Raw genomic sequence first — 17,955 nt, 5'->3', positions numbered from 1 at the left:
ACCTGGAAGCAAATTTAAGCAGTAAGAACTACAAAACCAAATTCCTGTAAGATCCTGCATTGACCTTCCTCTTACTTCTTCCTGTCTGAGGATCCATAAACTTCAGGATTCTTTACTAATTTCTCATCAGCATCATTTTTTATTGTATTTCCAAATTAAAAACGACTGTCTCCAAAGGCCTCAAAATTACTTTGTTGTTACTATAATAAATATCAGTGATGTATGATGTATTAATTAGAACCTAAGGTGTTTTTTTTCCCCTCCCCACAGGAAAACTACTTCAGAAAAAGACTTTAAATTTCTGAGAAAATCTTTGTACATATCGAGTATATTATGCTATACCACATACATGAAAATAATTGTTTGGGGATAATGCACACCATTTGCCAATGATTAAGATTCAGCCCAGTCTTTGTCGCTGCATTTCTACATTCACATAAATTGGTAAGTCATGATGACACAGAAGGCTCACATGCCACGTAAAAATTTCAAGCCTGGATCTGAATCGGTGCCTGAATCCTTCTCAGAATGCATATTTTGGAGGCAACTGTTTGGTTTATGTTACTGCTCCCTAAACTGGGCAGTGACTCAAGAGGCAGCTGGAAGAGAGAAGGAGGTGCTGGGCAAGTGCTAAAAAAGAGTGAAGCCTCAACAGCAGAGTCCCTCCCCCTTCTCTACACACCACACAGCCTTTTTGTGACTTCTTGTCCCCATCAGATATGCTCCTCTAGACTAACTCACCTTCCCAGGGTGGAGCAGAGTCTCACCGGCTCATTATCTCACAGCTCCCGGGATGCCCCCGGGTACAGCAACTGTGTGGCACTTGGCTGTGGAAATTCAAGTTTTTCCACCCTAAAACAAGTAGGTTGTGAAACCCGATTTCTGTCCTGGTTACCATTAAGAGAGGGGCCTATCACAGCCCTGTGCCTGGAAGTTCCTGCCTGTCGAAGCTCCTAGCCCCCTGCCCCACCCTCACCTTCAGCACCTGATGGAGAAGGTGCAGTCCCTCCGCGCACCTTACATGCCCAGGCCACACTGGTGGACTCACGCACGCACGCCAACTCTGCCATCCCATGCACGCCCGGCTTCGGAGGGCGGCTACGAACTTACTGCTCGTCGAGCCAGCCGAGCCAGGGCGCAAGGGGAAAGGCCCGAGCGGGGCCGGGGATAGGAAAGGATCGGAGTCGGGGTCGCGGTCGACTCCGCCGGCCCGCTGGCCTCCCTCCCCTGACCCCCGGGACAGCCCCCGACGCACGTGCTGGGTGACAGGCCCCCTATAGGTTCCATACCTGCCACCGGAAGTGAGTGAGGAGGGCAGTATAGGCATTTCCTGTGACGCGAGCGCCTGGACTCCATTAGGCAGCAGCTGGGGGAAGAATCAACACACCAGGGAGCAGAGCGGAGCGGACCCGAGGACAGAGGCGGCAGCTGCCTCCGCTGCCGCCCGCCGCCGCCGCCGCCGCCGTAGCCACTGCCGGGGCTCAGCCCAGCGGCGGGCCCCGCGCCCCCGCAGCCGCCCCGCGGCGCCCCCCGGCGCGACCCCCGGGCCGCGCACCCCGAGCTGCCTCCGGGAGGGGGGGGGGGGGGGGCCCGGATCCTCCTTCTCCCCCTCCTCCTCCTCCCCCTCCTCTCACCCTCACCCTCCTACCCTGACCCCCTCCCCAGCCCCTCTCACCCCGACCCTCTCCCCGGCCCCCGCCTCCCCTCCCCCGCCTCGCCCCACCGGCTTCCCACCACGGCCTCTCTCGGCGAGGAAACTCTGGCCTCCGCTTCCTCCTCCTCCGACTCGGACACCGGCGGAGCCTCCCCGCCCCCGCGGAAGAAACCCCGAGCCTCGGCGGCGGAGGGAGCAGGAGAGCCCGGGGCTTCGGCAGGCAGAGCAGGCCTCTCCCCTCCGTCCTCGTCGTCCTCTTCCTCCTCCTCCTCCTCCTCCTCCTCCGTGGTGGTAGTGGTGGGACTCCCCCCGGCTGCTGCCCCTCCCGCCGCCGCTGCTGTCCCCCACCGAAGTAGCGGCCACAGCCTGGTCAGCGGCAACATCATGCAGGCCAACGGGGCAGGAGGAGGAGGAGGAGGTGGCGGCGGCGGCGGTGGAGGAGGAGGGGGCGGCGGGGGCCAGGGACAGACCCCGGAACTCGCCTGCTTGTCGGCCCAGAACGGGGAGTCGTCCCCCTCGTCGTCGTCGTCCGCGGGGGACCTGGCCCACGCCAATGGGCTCCTGCCTTCCGCCCCCTCCGCCGCCAGCAACAATAGCAACAGCCTGAATGTCAATAACGGGGTTCCCGGCGGGGCGGCCGCCGCATCCTCAGCCACCGTCGCAGCTGCCTCCGCCACCACCGCCGCCTCCTCTTCCTTGGCCACCCCAGAACTGGGCAGCAGCCTCAAGAAGAAGAAGCGGCTCTCCCAGTCAGATGAGGATGTCATTAGGCTAATAGGACAGCACTTGAATGGCTTAGGGCTCAAGTAAGTATCCCTTACCGGCAGCTGGTGATGGACAGACCGAGGGACAGAGGCTCCAGGGGGGTAGGGGAAGGGGCGGACGGGAGACGGGGGCTTCAAAGAGCTCGGTCAAGGAGAATGAGTGCTGGGCACGCAGGACCCAGTACACAGGAGGACGCGGCTCAGGCCGACCGGGGAGGAGGAGCGGACCTGAAAGGAAATAGGGGAAAATCAATCAGTCTGACAAATTGTGAGACGAGACAGGCGTTGAGGGGTTAGGAAGGGTTAGGAGAAACCCAAAGAATGACTTCTCCCCACGCACCTTCAGAGCTTAATTGTCTGTCAATAAAGACAGATGCGGGAGTGTGTCTCTGTATGTGTTGGGGGAGGGGTGGATTAGAGCTGGTGGAAATAATGAACCTTGGAGGATTTGTTTTTCAAGTGTATCTTGGAGGCATCTTTGTGGGACACCTCCCCACCCCCAACCGTGGCGGACAACAACCCAAGCAAACTACCAATCAGGAAAGACAATCACCTACAAGTGTTTATGGGAACGGAGGGGCTGGGATCATTTGGAAAGAGGTTGTTGAATGAATCTGATGGGAATAATGAAGATACAGTGTTGATGTCGTTTAAAGGCCCTTGTGTGTGTGTACAAGAGGCCTAACCCTAACTAGTCTGAAATCTCAGTTTAATACCAAGAAGATGATCGCCTCTGAAAAGAGGACATCTGATCTGGTGAACCATTTGTTTTCAAATATAATTTAGGTGGCCTTGTATACCTAACATAGGGTGAAGGTAGACAGCGACCTTGGGCAAAAACCACCGTTTTGTATACACACAAAGAAAAACTTAGGGGGTGGAAGGTAGGATTGGTGGGAGTGCCTGATGAAGGAGGTGGAAGAGGCAGAGTCAGAATGAAATGAAGGGGGGAGGACGTGCAGCAGCAGTCTCCTGCATTCAGAGTGTAGATTAAGCTCTCAGGCTAGCCGATGTGTACTTTTGCATTTATGGATTTCTTGGAGAGTGGGGAGAACAGAACTTTTTTAAAGTGGCATAAGTATTTCGGTTTTCAGGCAGATCATTGCACTGTTTAGCTAAAAATTAAGTTTTAAAGCTGAATAAGAAAGCATTGGAACATAAGCACAAAAAATATAAGACTGATAAATGAAGGTTCTTAGATACCAGAATACATGAGGGAAGAAAATACAGTTGATGAATCTTTTAAGTGCTCAACGACAAATATGTGGTAGGAAGAATTCACTTTATTCCCTAGGGAAAAGGATTAGTATGAAAACAGATTTTGTAAATGCTAACAGAACATATTACTGAGACAAGAAGCAAGCTGACAGCAGCAGGAGGAAATAACTCGTGACTGTTTGGAACCTACACCATAGTAAATTTGCTATTTTTAGTATAGAGAGAAAGGGAATGATTTTTGATGCTGGATTTATTTTAATTTTAAAGATTGACCTAGTAGAATTTCTATGCAATATAATACCTGGATATATAAGCTCTTAACTGATACGGGTCATCTCTGTTACCTTGTGTGAAGCTAGTAGTTTTTATCTTTCAAAATGTAGTGATATAGTATGTAGATTCTGGTTTTTCATTTATTTGACTAGTTGGTTACAGCACGTTTTTAGAAATTTTATACTTTATACATTAAATTGAGGCATTAAATGGCAAACTAGGAAGAACTTACATTGATTCTGGTTTCAAGAAAGGTTTTTAACTTGACTAGGAAAAAATGTAGGTGTCAGTTTTAAATAAAGTTTGTTTAACCAGGCACATGAAAGCTGTTTTTTTCTTCATCATGAGGCTAGCTTAAAAACTTTGCATCTGTTTTCATGGACATTAGTTTATTTGGAAGATTAAAACCCTAAAGTTGGTCAGGTCTGTTTTACACTGTATCTTTCCTGCAGCCAGACTGTTGATCTCCTCATGCAAGAGTCAGGATGTCGTTTAGAACATCCTTCTGCTACCAAATTCCGAAATCATGTCATGGAAGGAGACTGGGATAAGGTAAAGTAGGGCATATAGAGCTGTGTGACTGCTGCTAAAATTACAGATTTGATGTGCATTTTGTGACATTTCTGTTTTTTTTTTATACCAATTTTTACAGGCAGAAAATGACCTGAATGAACTAAAGCCTTTAGTGCATTCTCCTCATGCTATTGTGGTAAGAGGCGCACTTGAAATCTCTCAAACGTTGTTGGGAATAATTGTGGTAAATACACTTTTGTTCTTAGTTTCACATTTATGCTTATTTTAATAGGTTATTGATAACTCTAGGCTTCTGCCTCTTATAAAAAAATAAGGCCTAAAAGTAGTTAAATTTCATATAATTTGTAAACTAGGTTGAGTATATGTTTTAAAGTATGAGTTTATATCTTTAAAATCATACTTAGTAAATGTGTCATTTGAACTTTTATAAATTAAGCTCTACAAAAAATATATTGAAAGCTCTTCATGCTTTCAGTGCTACTAATAGAGGTTTTATATTTATAGAGTTAAAGATAAATTATACTTTTACTATGTTACTTAAAATACTGAATGTGCTGGTTAAAGAGAAAATGTGTTTGGGTGTGTGTATATCCATACAGCCTTAAGAAGCTGATACATCATCTTTTTTTTAATCTTTATGAATTATAGTTAATTCAAGCCAACTCCATTGGTGTGCTGGCCATTTTCCATTCTTGCATTCCAGTTGTGTGAATTGACAGTGTCAAAGTTTGTATAATACGTATCACTCTGGTGGAGGGTTTGTATGCAGATTTGACCATTTGGCCCTGCTTACTGGCCTTATTTCCCTGACAAGATCAATTTAGTAGTTTAACCTGTTAGCCTCTTTCATAAATCTTAATGAATCTTTTAGACTCATGGACTTTAATTCTTCAGTAGATGGTGGTGAGGGAGAGAGGAAATAAGTTTTTTTCTAAATGCTGGAGTTTGGAAACCATGAAGAATCAGCTGCTAGCTGCTGGCTTTTTAACTTCTAGCTGATTCATTTGTTGTCAAAAGCAGTTTCCTGTCTGGGGGTGGGGAGAGAAAGAAGGCAAATAGGAAGTAAAGTAGAGAAACCAGCTGTTTGTTAAATATTAGTAAATGACTATTACATTTTGATTTTTTTTAAATTGAGTCAAACAATCTTTTCTGCCTCTTTCTATAAAAATAGGGCCTTGTGTTTTTTTTTCTTTTGAAATCTTATTACGAAAGAGTTTTCAAACTCAGTATAATTCTACACAGTAATCCTAGAGAAATGGGCTTCAGGTGAATTAAAGGTGCAAACAAGCAAGAACAAATACAAATTCATTTAAATTGATGATGTAGTGTATTTTTATTCTTTCATTAAATACTTAAAATATTAAAAATTTTAAACTACTGTTGACTAAGATGATTGGTAATAAATTAACTTGTAAAATAATTCTGTAGTAAAATTTAAAAATAAAAGCAGAAGTTAAAATAGTTAAACATCTATATTCAAAGGGATTGGAAATTTTTCGTTAACTAAAGTTTCCTCAATTGGTGTGTTTGGGGTTAAAAAAAAAAAATACCCAAGTACATTTTATTGAGCAATTCTGCATAAATTTTTGCTTTTGACTCAATGAGCTAAAATAAAAACAGTTAGATGGCCAAAATAAGAATTAAGGTTGCTTTCCCATTGGGCAAGTTAGCACTACTTGTGTGTTGACAATAAAGAACTTGCCTGTGGACTGTTTTAAAATGTGTGTGATTTCTTGGAGGTTGTTTAAGCTTCACCCAAATTATATCTGTAATTTAGTAGTAAAAAATTCGATAGGCTTACTTCCTATTTTTTTCTTATTTGTTTATAGTAATTTGAGAGTTCTGTATTAGATTTCGATTATGACCATCTCATTAGAAACCTTCATTAGAGGCAACATGTAAACTGAAGAAAGGTAGTTATAGATAATAAGGAGGAATCCTTTCTTTTTACAGCCTTTTCAGTCTGTAGAACATTCTAGGATCTAATAAAAGATGAAGATTAAATCTCTGACTGAGCCTCATGCCATCAAACTGTTTAGGTATTTATAAAAAGAAAGGGGTTCCAACTTTTATCTCACTTTAAGCATTGATGAATCAATTGCTTTTAAAGATTAATTTCAGCATTTTTTGAAGTTGCTCTTCACCTCTCTAATTGTGTGTAAATTTACTTTTCTCATCCATCCCATCTCCAGAAGAAGAGAATCTAATATAAGCTTAAATTTGTAATAATATCTTAGAAGACAACTATTAGGGTTTCTTTAAACATAATTATTTTAATTGCATACCCAGACACATTTGATGGCTTAGTCTAGACTAAAATTGTACTTTATTTTTTAAGCCTGAATGTTTTCATTGACCCAATCCACTCTCCCTACAGCCTACTCCCTTTGTTTTTTTTTTTGGTGTGTTTTTTTTTGTTTTTTTTTTTGAGATGGAGTCTCGCTCTGTCGCCCAGGCTGGAGTACAGTGGTGCGATCTCGGCTCACTGCAACCTCGCCTCCCAGGTTCAAGCAATTCCACTGCCTCAGCCTCCGAAGTAGCTGGGACTACAGGCACACGCCACCATGCCTGGCTAATTTTTGTATTTTTAGTACAGGTGGGGGTTTCACCATATTGGCCATGCTGGTCCCGAACTTCTGACCTTGTGATCCGCCCGCCTCAGCCTCCCAAAGTGCTGGGATTACAGGTGTGAGCCACTGCACCAGCTGCTTAAATGGTTTCCAATTAAATGGTACTAGGAATGGCAGAAGTTGCTCTCATGAATCAGCATTTTTTTTTTTTTTTTTTTTTTTTTTTGAGACGGAGTTTCTCTTATTGCCCAGACTGGAGTGCAATGGCGCAATCTCGGCACACTGCGACCTCTGCCTCCTGGGTTCAAGAGATTGTCCTGCCTCAGCCCCCCAAATAGTTGGAATTACAGGTGTCCATCACCACGCCTGGCTAATTTTTTTTTGTATTTTTAGTAGAGACAGGGTTTCACCATGTTGGCCAGGCTGGTCTCGAACTCCTGACCTCAGCTGATCCACCCGCCTCAGCCTCGCAGAGTGCTGGGATTATAGGCGTGAGCCACCGTGCCCAGCCAAATCAGCATTTTTTAGTTTGGGTTCAAATACACTTAGCCATTTCTGGGCAATTTGCATGGGTATACAAGACCAATAGTAGAAAACTTTTTTTATGTCTAGAAATATTTTGTTATTTTTTAATATAATGGAAATATGCTTAACAAAAATTGGCGTCCATATTTTAAAGTCAAATAGGAGTTTTGAGAGCCAAGTTTAGATATAATTTATTTCCCCTTTTCTCTGAGAAATCATGATTTAATTGATAAGATTTGGCTATGACCTTACTCCAGAGTTAGAACCACTACTGAATTAGCTAGGAGGCTGCCCTTGAGAACCAAACTTTCTGAGTATCGTAATTTCTGGGTTTTTCTTTCATGTTGAGTTCAGTTTAATAATATGGGAGCAAAGGAAGGAATAAAGCAATTCAGTATTGGGTGGACTAGGGGAGCAACAGCAGAATTTACAACGTGAAACTATCATTCAAGCTATCCTAGTCACTTAACAATTTCAAATTTATTAGATATTAAAATGGAGAAGGAGATCTTCCTGGGCCCAGAGATGGTGAAAAATCATTAGAGACCAGAAATAATCTCTTAAGAGGTCTAGTTGGGAGTTGGGGAAAGACATAAAGGAGAGTTTATTTTCCTAATCTTTTTTTGTCTTTATTTCTTCAAGATTTTTTTTTTAATATAAACATTAGTAGAGCCCTGTCCCCATCTCAGCAAGCTTTAATTTTGTCTGATTTTTACGATGTTTTCAGTAAATATTTAATATTATTTGTTAATTAAAGGGTATTTGCTTTCTTGAGGTTATATTTACATTTTTGTGCTTTAAATTTTGGGAGGTAAAATACAGTTTTACTCCCCACCCTTATCATATTTGTCAAATACTTCAACTGATTTTTTGGAGAATAAACATTTTCTTTCAAACAAATTTCTAGCTGTGCTTGGCCAGCAGCATGTTAGTTGCCAGGCACAATACCAGGATTTGATATCTGTTTGAGAATATTCTTGGTCTTGATCTGGATAAAATGACTCATAGAGAAATGCTCTTGTGCTACTTTTATAGCATTCCCTGTATATACAGAAATATGTGTTTATATTGGCTTCTCTCAGAGTTTTAGTCAGCCTTTCTCTGCTCTCCTGCCCCACCTCTGCCCCATAGAAAGAGAGTAACATGTTGTATCAAGATCTTGGTGGGAAAATAAGGGAGAAATAGTGCTTTGGGCACTGTCCCTGCACACATTGGAATGGGGGAGGGGTGGGCATAGGAGCCTAATGATTAATACCAAAAAATATATAAATATTAAGTAAATAAAAAACTTGCCCTGAAATTTTTTTTTAAGCCCCTCAATTCCTAATTACTAAGAAAATTTAGTGAAGAAACTATATCACCTGCTCTGGCCAGTTCCATGTGACATTTAAATGAAAAAGTTCTGCAACTGATTATGATTTTCAAGTTTGAATTTAAAAAATACCACAAAATGGAATGAAAAAAAATTTTTTTTTTTGAGACAGAGTTTTGCTCTCATTGCCCAGGCTAGAGTGCAGTGGCACAATCCTGGCTCACTGCAACCTCCGCCTTCCAGTTTCAATCGATTCTCCTGCCTCAGCCTCCAAAGTAGCTGGGATTACAGGCACCCGCCACCACACCCAGCTAATTTTTTTGTATTTTTTTTAGTAGAGACAGGGTTTCACCATGTTTGTCAGGCTGGTTTCGAACTGCTGACCTCGTGATCCACCCGCCTCAGCCTCCCAAAGTGCTGGGATTACAGGTGTGAGCCACTATGCCCAGTGGAATGAAACTTTTAACATTATATTGATAAATGAAAATATATGAGGTCTTCATTTCATAGTTGCATTTTTTTCAGAAGCTAAAATGGTGCGACTATCCAGAATGACTTAAAATATAAAATTCTTTTATTTTTAGATTTTTTTTTTTTTTTTTGCGTTGTTTAGTTTTTGGTTTCTGTGACCTGATGAATGTCAAAGTTTTTTCATTTAACATAGAAAGGTTAACTTCAGGCTATATGTACAGTAATGTACTTTTCAGAGCATCTTGGTAATTAATGTATTTCTGAAACATTCATTAGTCATTCTAAATTTATATGTAAAATTTGATAAGTGTAATTTTCCTAGAGTTACAGGAGTGTCTCAGTTTGAATTTTTTTCTGTTCCTTAGCCATATATTTAAGATGAGATTTGTATCAAGCAAAAGCACTGTATCTTATAAATTTAAACACATGCCTAACTTATATGAAAGGGTTTATTATTGCTTACTTTCTCTAGAAACCACTTTTATAAGCTTATAGTTTATATCTCTCTTCTAAATACTCCTGATAGAAAATCTTGTAGAGCAGTTTATTGCACTGTTAATTCTGCAAATAAATGGTAATTTCTCCACAGCATTTCGTGACAGCAGTGTATTTCTTTATGGTTTTAAAGTAAACATTTTGGGCCGGGTGCGGTGTCTCATGCCTGTAATCCCAGCACTTTGGGAGGCCAAGGTGGGCAGATCACTTGAGGTCAGGAGTTCAAGACCAGCCTGGCCAACATGGCAAAACCCCGTCTCTACTAAAAATACAAAAATTAGCTGGGTGCCTGTAATCCCAGCTACTTGGGAGGCTGAGGCAGGAGAATCACGTGAACCCAGGAGGCAGAGGTTGCAGTAAGCCAAGATCATGCCACTGCACTCTAGCCTGGGCCACAGTGAGACTCTATCTCAAAAAAAAAGAAGAAAAGCATCTTACGAAGAAGAAAAATTGTACTTTAAGTTTTAATTTTAAGTGGACTTGAGATCTTTACCGCTGTATTCCTTGGAGTCTCTAAATATGACTAACATTTCCTACCTACTGACTTCTCTGTTTACATCAATTGGCTTGCTCAAGCTCCACAAGTAGCAAATATGATGAAAAGGTCCCTCCAAGCTGTGGTCCTTAATTAGGTTTAAGGTTTAAAAGAAGTTTCAAAATGATATTTATAAACATCCCTTTTCTCTTGTAAAAAACTGCTAAGATTGCGACCACGTGGTTTCAAGTTAAAAGTAAAATAAAGTAGCATTTAAAAGTATTAAAGTCAAAAACACAGTTCAGGAAAAAACTAAATGTGAAAGTGTCTCACATTAAAGCTAGAAAGTGGTTTATTGGTTTAGGGGAGAAAAGAGCAAATAATAGTTTCCTGTGCTTCATTTTTAAATGCATCAGTGATCAGATTGTCAGAAATACACAAGTACAAATATTGAATCTTTTTAAAAACCTTTAAGTTCAACCATCTAATGTAGACATCCCTTAATAGCCGCCTAGAAGAGAGTGAGTGCATCAAGCTTATGCTTGTCCACGTTAGTCGTAGGAAATTCAATACTTTGCACACCAACTTGTAGTCCATTTGTTGGACAGGTCTTAACTTTTGATAAGCCAAAATATGACACTTTTCTCCTTCTCGTGAGTGTGTCTAGTTCTGATTTCTGGTCTACTTATTCCCTCTTTCACATGGTGACTTAAATAGTTCACTTGCTGTTTTTTCTCTAATCTTTTCAAAACCTGTTGCATAAAACCCCCCAGTGCCCTAGTTATAAAGTCATGCTTTTTAAAAAGCAAATTTCAAGTACTTGGAATAGTTCTAAATTTTTATACAAGAACTAAAATTCTAGGAGATTGCTTTGAGAGGAGAATTCATTTTTTCCAAGGCTGATGCCTCGGTCACTAATGATCTAGTCTGATTTGAGATTATTTGTTCAAAGCAGAGTTTTAGTAAGATGTGGAATTGAGCAAAGTCACATTTAATCTACTGTGGCTCTACTAAACTAAAATATTTTGAGTCATCTTGAAGCTTTATAAAAATTTATTTCAAAGGGCATAGTAGAATGGTTTCTACTGTTCTGTTTAGGCACAAACATTTTCTGAAACTTCCATCAACTTTTTTCCCCTGACTGCTGCTTTCTGTCATGTCAGAGGATGAAGTTTTTGCTGCTGCAGCAGAAGTACCTAGAATACCTGGAGGATGGCAAGGTCCTGGAGGCACTTCAAGTTCTACGCTGTGAATTGACGCCGCTGAAATACAATACAGAGCGCATTCATGTTCTTAGTGGGTAAGGAAACTGAGTTCTTGAACTCAGGTTAATGGAGGGCCAAAGTTACATTTCTTTAACATTTTTCCAAAATATAAAATCTTGATTATTGCTAAATTCTTAGATATTTGTCTAGGTAAACTCACTCCTGTGTGGATCAACTATTTTGGTCATCCTAGGAAACTGTTCAGATTAGGATAGAGATATATTTAAGTGGGTGAAAGGGAGAAGAAAATATGTATTGCCTGTGAAACGCTGTTTTAGAATGTTCTATGAAAACCCTATTACATTCCAAGGACAGCTTTTGTAGTTAAAAATCTATGATATGGATCACAGTAAACAATGACATTTCCAGTATTGGTGCACACTAACTTTTTTAAGTGAATACTTGTCATGTGCCAGGCCCTTGCTAAGCTTTTCACATAAACAGCCTCATTTAATCCTCACATCAACATCAGTCCTTTTTTGGGGGGTGAAGGGTAGAGACAGGGTCTTACTGTGTTGTCCAGTGTGGTCTCAAACTCCTGTGATCTTCCCACAGTGCTGGGATTACAGGCATGAGTCACTGTACCTTGCCACATTAATCCTTAAAATGTTAGAGTACCCAAAGGTTTGATCCTGGGCCTCCTTTTTATTCTCTATCTACATACTCTTTTTAGGTAATCTCATTCTATACCATGCCTTCACATACTATCTAAATACCAGTGGCTCTTAAATTTAGCTTCTCATCTGAACTCCCAATATGTATATCTACTGGCATGCCTGACATTCTCCACTTGGATGTTTAATAGATGTCTCAGTTGTATGAGGCTGGTGTGCAGTGGCACAATCATAGATCACTGCCGCCTCTAGTTTCTGGGCTCAAGCCATCCTCCTGCTTCACCCTCCTAAGTAGGTGGGATTTCAGGCATGCACAACCACATGTGGCTAATTTTTTCATTTTTTGTAGAGACAGGTCTCGCTATGTTGCCCAGGCTGGCCTTGAACTCCTCCTAACCTTTAGCAATCCACCTGCTTCGGCCTCCCAAGGTGCTGGGGTTAATAGGCATGAGCCACTGCACCCAGCCTCAAAACAAAATTCTGGATTCACCCCTTCATGATAAATACACTCAACAAACTAGGAATAGAAAGGAACTTCCTTGACCGAATAAAGGGCATTAATGAAAACTCACAGGGCTGGCAGTGAAAGACTGAAGCCTCTCTTCTTGTGATCAAGAATAGGACAATGGTGTCTACTCTTGCTACGTCTGTTCAACATTGTATTGGAGGTTCTAGCCAAGGAAATGAGGCAAGAAAAAGGAATAAAAGGTTGAAAAGGAAAAACTAAACTGATCTCCGTTCAAAGATGTCATGATTTTATATAAAGAAAATTTAAGGAATCCACTGAAAAACTCTTAGAACTAATAGGCAGGTTCAGCAAGGTTGTAGGATACAAGATCAATACACAAGAATAATGGTATTTCTATAATCTAGCAATGAATAATTCAGAAAATGAAATTAAGAAAGCAGTTTTATTTACACTAGTATAAAAAAGAATAATTCAGGAATAAATTTAACGCCTACAGACCTGTGCCACTTCTAGTATATCACAAGATCTTCAACCCAGTTGCTTAAGGGAAAAACTTAAGCCTCGTATTGCTTTTTCTTTATCTTTTAACTTTGACATGTATGGCCTAATTCTAAAACATCTCAAATTTTCATTTCTCTGAATCGCCACAGTTTCTAGCCTAGTTAAGCCATGGACATCTCTCCTAGAATATTATAGTAGCTTCCCACCTAGTTACATTGTCTTCGCTCTTAATTTCTTTTTTTTTTTTTTTTTTGAGACAGAATTTCACTATTGTCACCCAGGCTGGAGTGCAATGGTGCAATCTCAGTTCACTGCAACCTTCGCCTCCCGGGTTCAAGTGATGCTTCAGCCTTGGCTCCTGAGTAGCTGGGATTATAGGCATGCACCACCACACCCAGCTAATTTTGTATTTTTAGTAGAGATGGGGTCCCACCACATTGGCCAGGCTGGTCTCGAACTTCTGACCTCAGGTGATCCACCTGCCTCAGCCTTCCAAAGTGCTGGGATTATAGGCATGAGCCACTGTACCAGGCTTCGCTCTTAATTTCTTAACAATGCATATTTCACACAGCAGCCAGACAAGTAAGCAAAACCATAAATGAAGTCTTCACTCCCTTGCCACTGGCTCTCCAGCAGTCTTAAAACTCAAAATCTCTGTGCAAGGCCACAAAATCCCTGATCTTTTTCTGCCATCTTTATTCATTACTCTAGTGACACTCGTGCTCTTTCTGTTCCTTAACTTGCCACCCCTTAAGGCATTTGCACTGCTTGTCCCCTCCATCTGAAATGTATGTCCCCCAGTCTTTGCATAGCTGGGTACTCCTTGCTCAGCTCCCAGCCCAAGCATCATCATCTCCCAAGATTACCCACTGGGTGTTCTCGTGACATCACTCTGTTTTTATGTTTTTTCTTTATAGCATTTTTCACTATATGATATGGCTCCAGCATCGAGAACAAATATCTGACACATGAGTTTGTAAATACAAAATGATGGACAAAAGAATGGGCCCAAGATAAGGGCCCATTCCTTGCAGATAAGGAAACTGAGCCTCAAAGAAGTTAAGTAGCCAGCACAGTATAAAGCTAATAATTCAGAAAGCAGGACTCAAAGCCTGGTTTGACTGATTCCAGTGTCATTGGTCTTACCCACTACCACATCTTGAAACAGTAAATACTACAGGTTTTTTTCTTGTTGTTTGAGATGGAGTCTGGCTATGTTGCTTAGACTGGTCTTGAACTCCTGTGCTCAAGCAGTCCTCCCACCTTGGCTTCCCAAAGTGCTAGGTTTACAGGCACGAGCCACCACACCTGGCCTGCTAGATGTTTTGATACGGTAGCTGACAAATTTCTTGTTCTGATTACTTTTTTTTTTTTTTTGAGACAGAGTCTCGCTCCATTACCCACGCTGGAGTGCAGCGGCGCAGTCTCGGCTCACTGCAACCTCCACCTCCCGTGTTCAAGCAATTCTCCTGCCTCAGCCTCCCAAGTAGCTGGGATTACAGGCGTGCGCCACCACGCCCAGCTAATTTTTTTTCTGTATTTTTAGTAGAGACGGGGTTTTGCCATGTTGGCCAGGCTAGTCTCGGACTCCTGACCTCAGGTGATCCTCCTGCCTCACCTCCCAAAGTGCTGGGATTACAGGCGTGCTGATTACCTTTTTAACGCAGTATCTGATTTCTTTCTCATCGGAATATCATTCACATGATGATTTTTTTTTCCTGCTCTTGTGTCAGAACATATAATTTAGTCATATGGGTTTTATTCTGAAGCACACCATGAGTTTTTCACCTAAGGAAATGGCCCAAAGGTGGTGAGATGTGGAACTGGGATCAGAACCTAGGGTTTCTACTTCTCAGTCCAATGTCCTTTTAGTTATACCATGTGACTTTCTGTAAACAGAAATTCATTTGAAACTTTAAGATTTAATATGTATTTTCACAAGGACATAGAAGCAATTGTAAGTCATTTTTGTAAAATTTTAAAAATGAACATTTTAAAATATTATAATAAACTTTGCCCAAAAAAAGTTGTTTTAGAAACAAAATATTCACAATAGCCAACTTCCGGCCGGGCACGGTGGCACACGCCTGTAATCCTAGCACTTTGGGAGGCCGAGGTGGGCAGATCACGAGGTCAGGAGATCGAGACCATCCTGGCTAACATGGTGAAACCCTGTCTCTACTAAAAATACAAAAAAACACAATAGCCAACTTCCTATAGAGTATTTTGAGTATAATTACTTACATTATTAAATAAGTTTTTTTGATCAGCTAAAGCACTATTTATGTACTAAAAATCGAGAAAAAGTAGTTCTGCTATTTGGGAAGAGACTATTAAATCATTTAGATTCTAAACGAAATATGCTTTATGCAGTTAAGAAAGAGAGGGAGTGATACTCATGTTAACTGAGAGGTATAGCAGGTTGTAGACTAAGTACTTAAAATGCTTCATCTTCAAGAATCCGCATTACCCTATTTAATATTCTTTTTACAAGTGAGAGGAACAGATTTGTGTGGCAGAGCATGAGACAAAATAGCAGGAGAGTTACTTGCCAGGTCTAATATCCATGTTTGAATAATACCTTCACTTCTTTTACTTTCAAAGGCCATTCTTCTGAGAAGAGCCAAAACCAGGTCAGGGTCACACTCCCAGCAGGGGCCCCTCATGTATTCTCCAGAATCTGTGAACTTTAGCATTTATCCCACCTTCTGTACATACAGTGAGCAATAAGACAGTTCCCCAGTTTTGTGCTCTGGGATCTCAATATCTTTCACAAGATGACACAAGGATGATTATTCAGTTATACTATTTCTTGAATGATATTTATTATAAAGTCTTGAAGGTATGTTCTTTGAGTTTTATTTTACTATTCAGAAGTAGTTAAGTTAGCCTAGTGGTTAAGAGCAAGTTCTACAGCTAGAATGCCTGAGTTTATATACCTACTTTGCCTCTTAACCCTAGTCCAGTTACTTAAGCTTTCTGTGCCTTGGTTTCCTCATTTATAAAAATAGAATTATAATAGTGCTTACAGGGTTGTTATAAACATTAAAGGAAGTAATATGTGTTGAGTGCTATAACAGAACCTGCACAATAAGAGCCATATATATAATATATAACAATAACATAAGAATTTGTTCTGTTAATAGGTAATATATATTTAGGTACTGTTACTTTACATTTTAGTAATTATATGCAGGTGCTATATTAATGAATGGAGTCCACTGTAGAAATTTCTTGACATGTGTTAGTAAGAAGCAGATAGCCAGATGGTCAGTACTTTTCAATTATATTTATTACAAAGAAATGGGTTTAATATTGGTTGCTTTCTCTGTTGTATTTTTAGGTATCTGATGTGTAGCCATGCAGAAGACCTACGTGCAAAAGCAGAATGGGAAGGCAAAGGGACAGCTTCCCGATCTAAACTATTGGACAAACTTCAGAGTAAGAGTCTTAATTTTTTATGTTGCTGTGTTTTCTCTTAGATTACAAATGGATACAGTGATCAATTAGGAAGACATATCTAGACATACTTTTATTGAGTGGTTAGAAGAGGGAGAATCAATTTTTTCAGACTGTGTCATGGAGTCTAAGAAGCTAACCTCAGGAGTTAGTGAAAGGGCACTGGTTCCAGAGCAGCCCTTCTTTCATTTGTATTATGTGGTGATGCTCCCCCTTAAGATTTTGTTGGGGGAAAAGTGCTGTGTTTAGAGAAAAAAATATGTAAACCACAGTTTTAAGTCACAAGTACTTTAAAGATTTTGTTGATTTCAATAGTAAGGTCCAGGTTCCTTTAGGTAAATTGTTTTATTCTTCCCCAACCATGTTATATTTATTCTAGATTGTAATGCGGGTTTCATTTTTGCTGTGTTTTTATGTAAAGGATGTTGTTCTCTCTGAAAATTACATGATTCTATAATTTTGATGTTGAGATGACAGTGACGATCCTAAGAATCACAAAGCCATGCAGTTGGGGAGGTATAGGGATTCAAGGATTGCAATAGGTTGGTATGGATATCAAAACACCAGTTACTCCCTGAATTCACACAGTATCTTTGGCATTTGGAGCAATTTGTACTTGATCTTAGCCAAAAGGCCAAGAAGCGATTTTTGGTGCAGTTTGATGGGAACTAGAACTTAACCTATTGCAGCATTTGCCAAAATTTTGCTCTTTGTTAAGTGGAGATTTTACTTACACCTGGTCTCCTTCTGGTACACAATAATTATCTGATATTCTTTTCATTGTTGTCTTCTTTTTCTTCATTTTGTTGTTGTTATTCCTCACTTATCCTTCCTGCCCCTAGAAAATCCACATACAAAATAAACCCCTCCCACCCAAATATATCCAATTTTATGAGCAACATAGCTATTGCTGCTGACAAATATTGGTAAAGCTCACGTATCACATAACCCAGAACTTCTCTATTTAAGGAATAGATACTATTGGGGTAAGAACAAGTACAGCAGAAGATGAGCAAATGTCTTAAATAAAAGTTTACAGTTTATTATTATTTCTCTTTTTTAAAATATCTTCTATTAAAGCCTATTTACCACCATCAGTGATGCTTCCCCCACGGCGTTTACAGACTCTCCTGCGGCAGGCGGTGGAACTACAAAGGGATCGGTGCCTATATCACAATACCAAACTTGATAATAATCTAGATTCTGTGTCTCTGCTTATAGACCATGTTTGTAGTAGGTAAGAGGAAAACTTCCTATATTCTGAAATAGGCTAACATTTTACAAAATTTTAGTTTTCTTTTTTAGAGTCTTATCCTGTAGCTATATCACAGTTCATGTCTGATTTAGCATTTGTTC

General features: G+C 40.6%; 2 protein-coding genes across 7 annotated transcripts in view; one reads left to right on the top strand and one right to left on the bottom strand.

Moving 5' to 3' along the window:
• LOC131381885 (uncharacterized) overlaps window positions 1-2,070 on the bottom strand; it is an 84,685-nt gene extending 82,615 nt beyond the window's left edge. For both annotated transcript variants that reach the window (XM_058430939.1, XM_058430938.1), the window contains exons 1-2: window positions 1,724-2,070; window positions 1,290-1,366 (exon numbers count right to left, since the gene is read on the bottom strand). In XM_058430939.1, coding sequence (XP_058286922.1) covers window positions 1,290-1,366; window positions 1,724-2,040 — 394 coding nt within the window. In that variant the 5' untranslated portion in view covers window positions 2,041-2,070. The remainder of the gene's footprint in view (window positions 1-1,289; window positions 1,367-1,723) is intronic.
• The window catches only part of WDR26 (WD repeat domain 26), a 46,613-nt gene continuing 30,605 nt past the window's right edge, over window positions 1,948-17,955 (top strand). For 2 of the 5 annotated variants that reach the window (XM_032137335.2, XM_058430936.1), the window contains exons 1-6: window positions 2,005-2,460; window positions 4,362-4,461; window positions 4,562-4,666; window positions 11,455-11,591; window positions 16,484-16,581; window positions 17,680-17,836. In XM_032137335.2, the coding sequence (XP_031993226.1) occupies window positions 2,039-2,460; window positions 4,362-4,461; window positions 4,562-4,666; window positions 11,455-11,591; window positions 16,484-16,581; window positions 17,680-17,836 (1,019 nt within the window). In that variant the 5' untranslated portion in view covers window positions 2,005-2,038. Of the gene's footprint in view, window positions 2,461-4,361; window positions 4,462-4,561; window positions 4,667-11,454; window positions 11,592-16,483; window positions 16,582-17,679; window positions 17,837-17,955 lie in introns of all 5 variants that reach the window. The other 3 variants (XM_058430937.1, XM_058430935.1, XM_032137336.2) reach the window with 3 other exon arrangements.

This window comes from Hylobates moloch, unplaced genomic scaffold (genome assembly GCF_009828535.3).
Source record: "Hylobates moloch isolate HMO894 unplaced genomic scaffold, HMol_V3 SCAFFOLD_18, whole genome shotgun sequence".
NCBI classification, from domain to species: Eukaryota; Metazoa; Chordata; class Mammalia; order Primates; family Hylobatidae; genus Hylobates; species Hylobates moloch.
The sequence above is the reverse complement of the archived record's forward strand: the minus strand, read 5'-3'. Positions and strand labels throughout refer to the sequence as shown.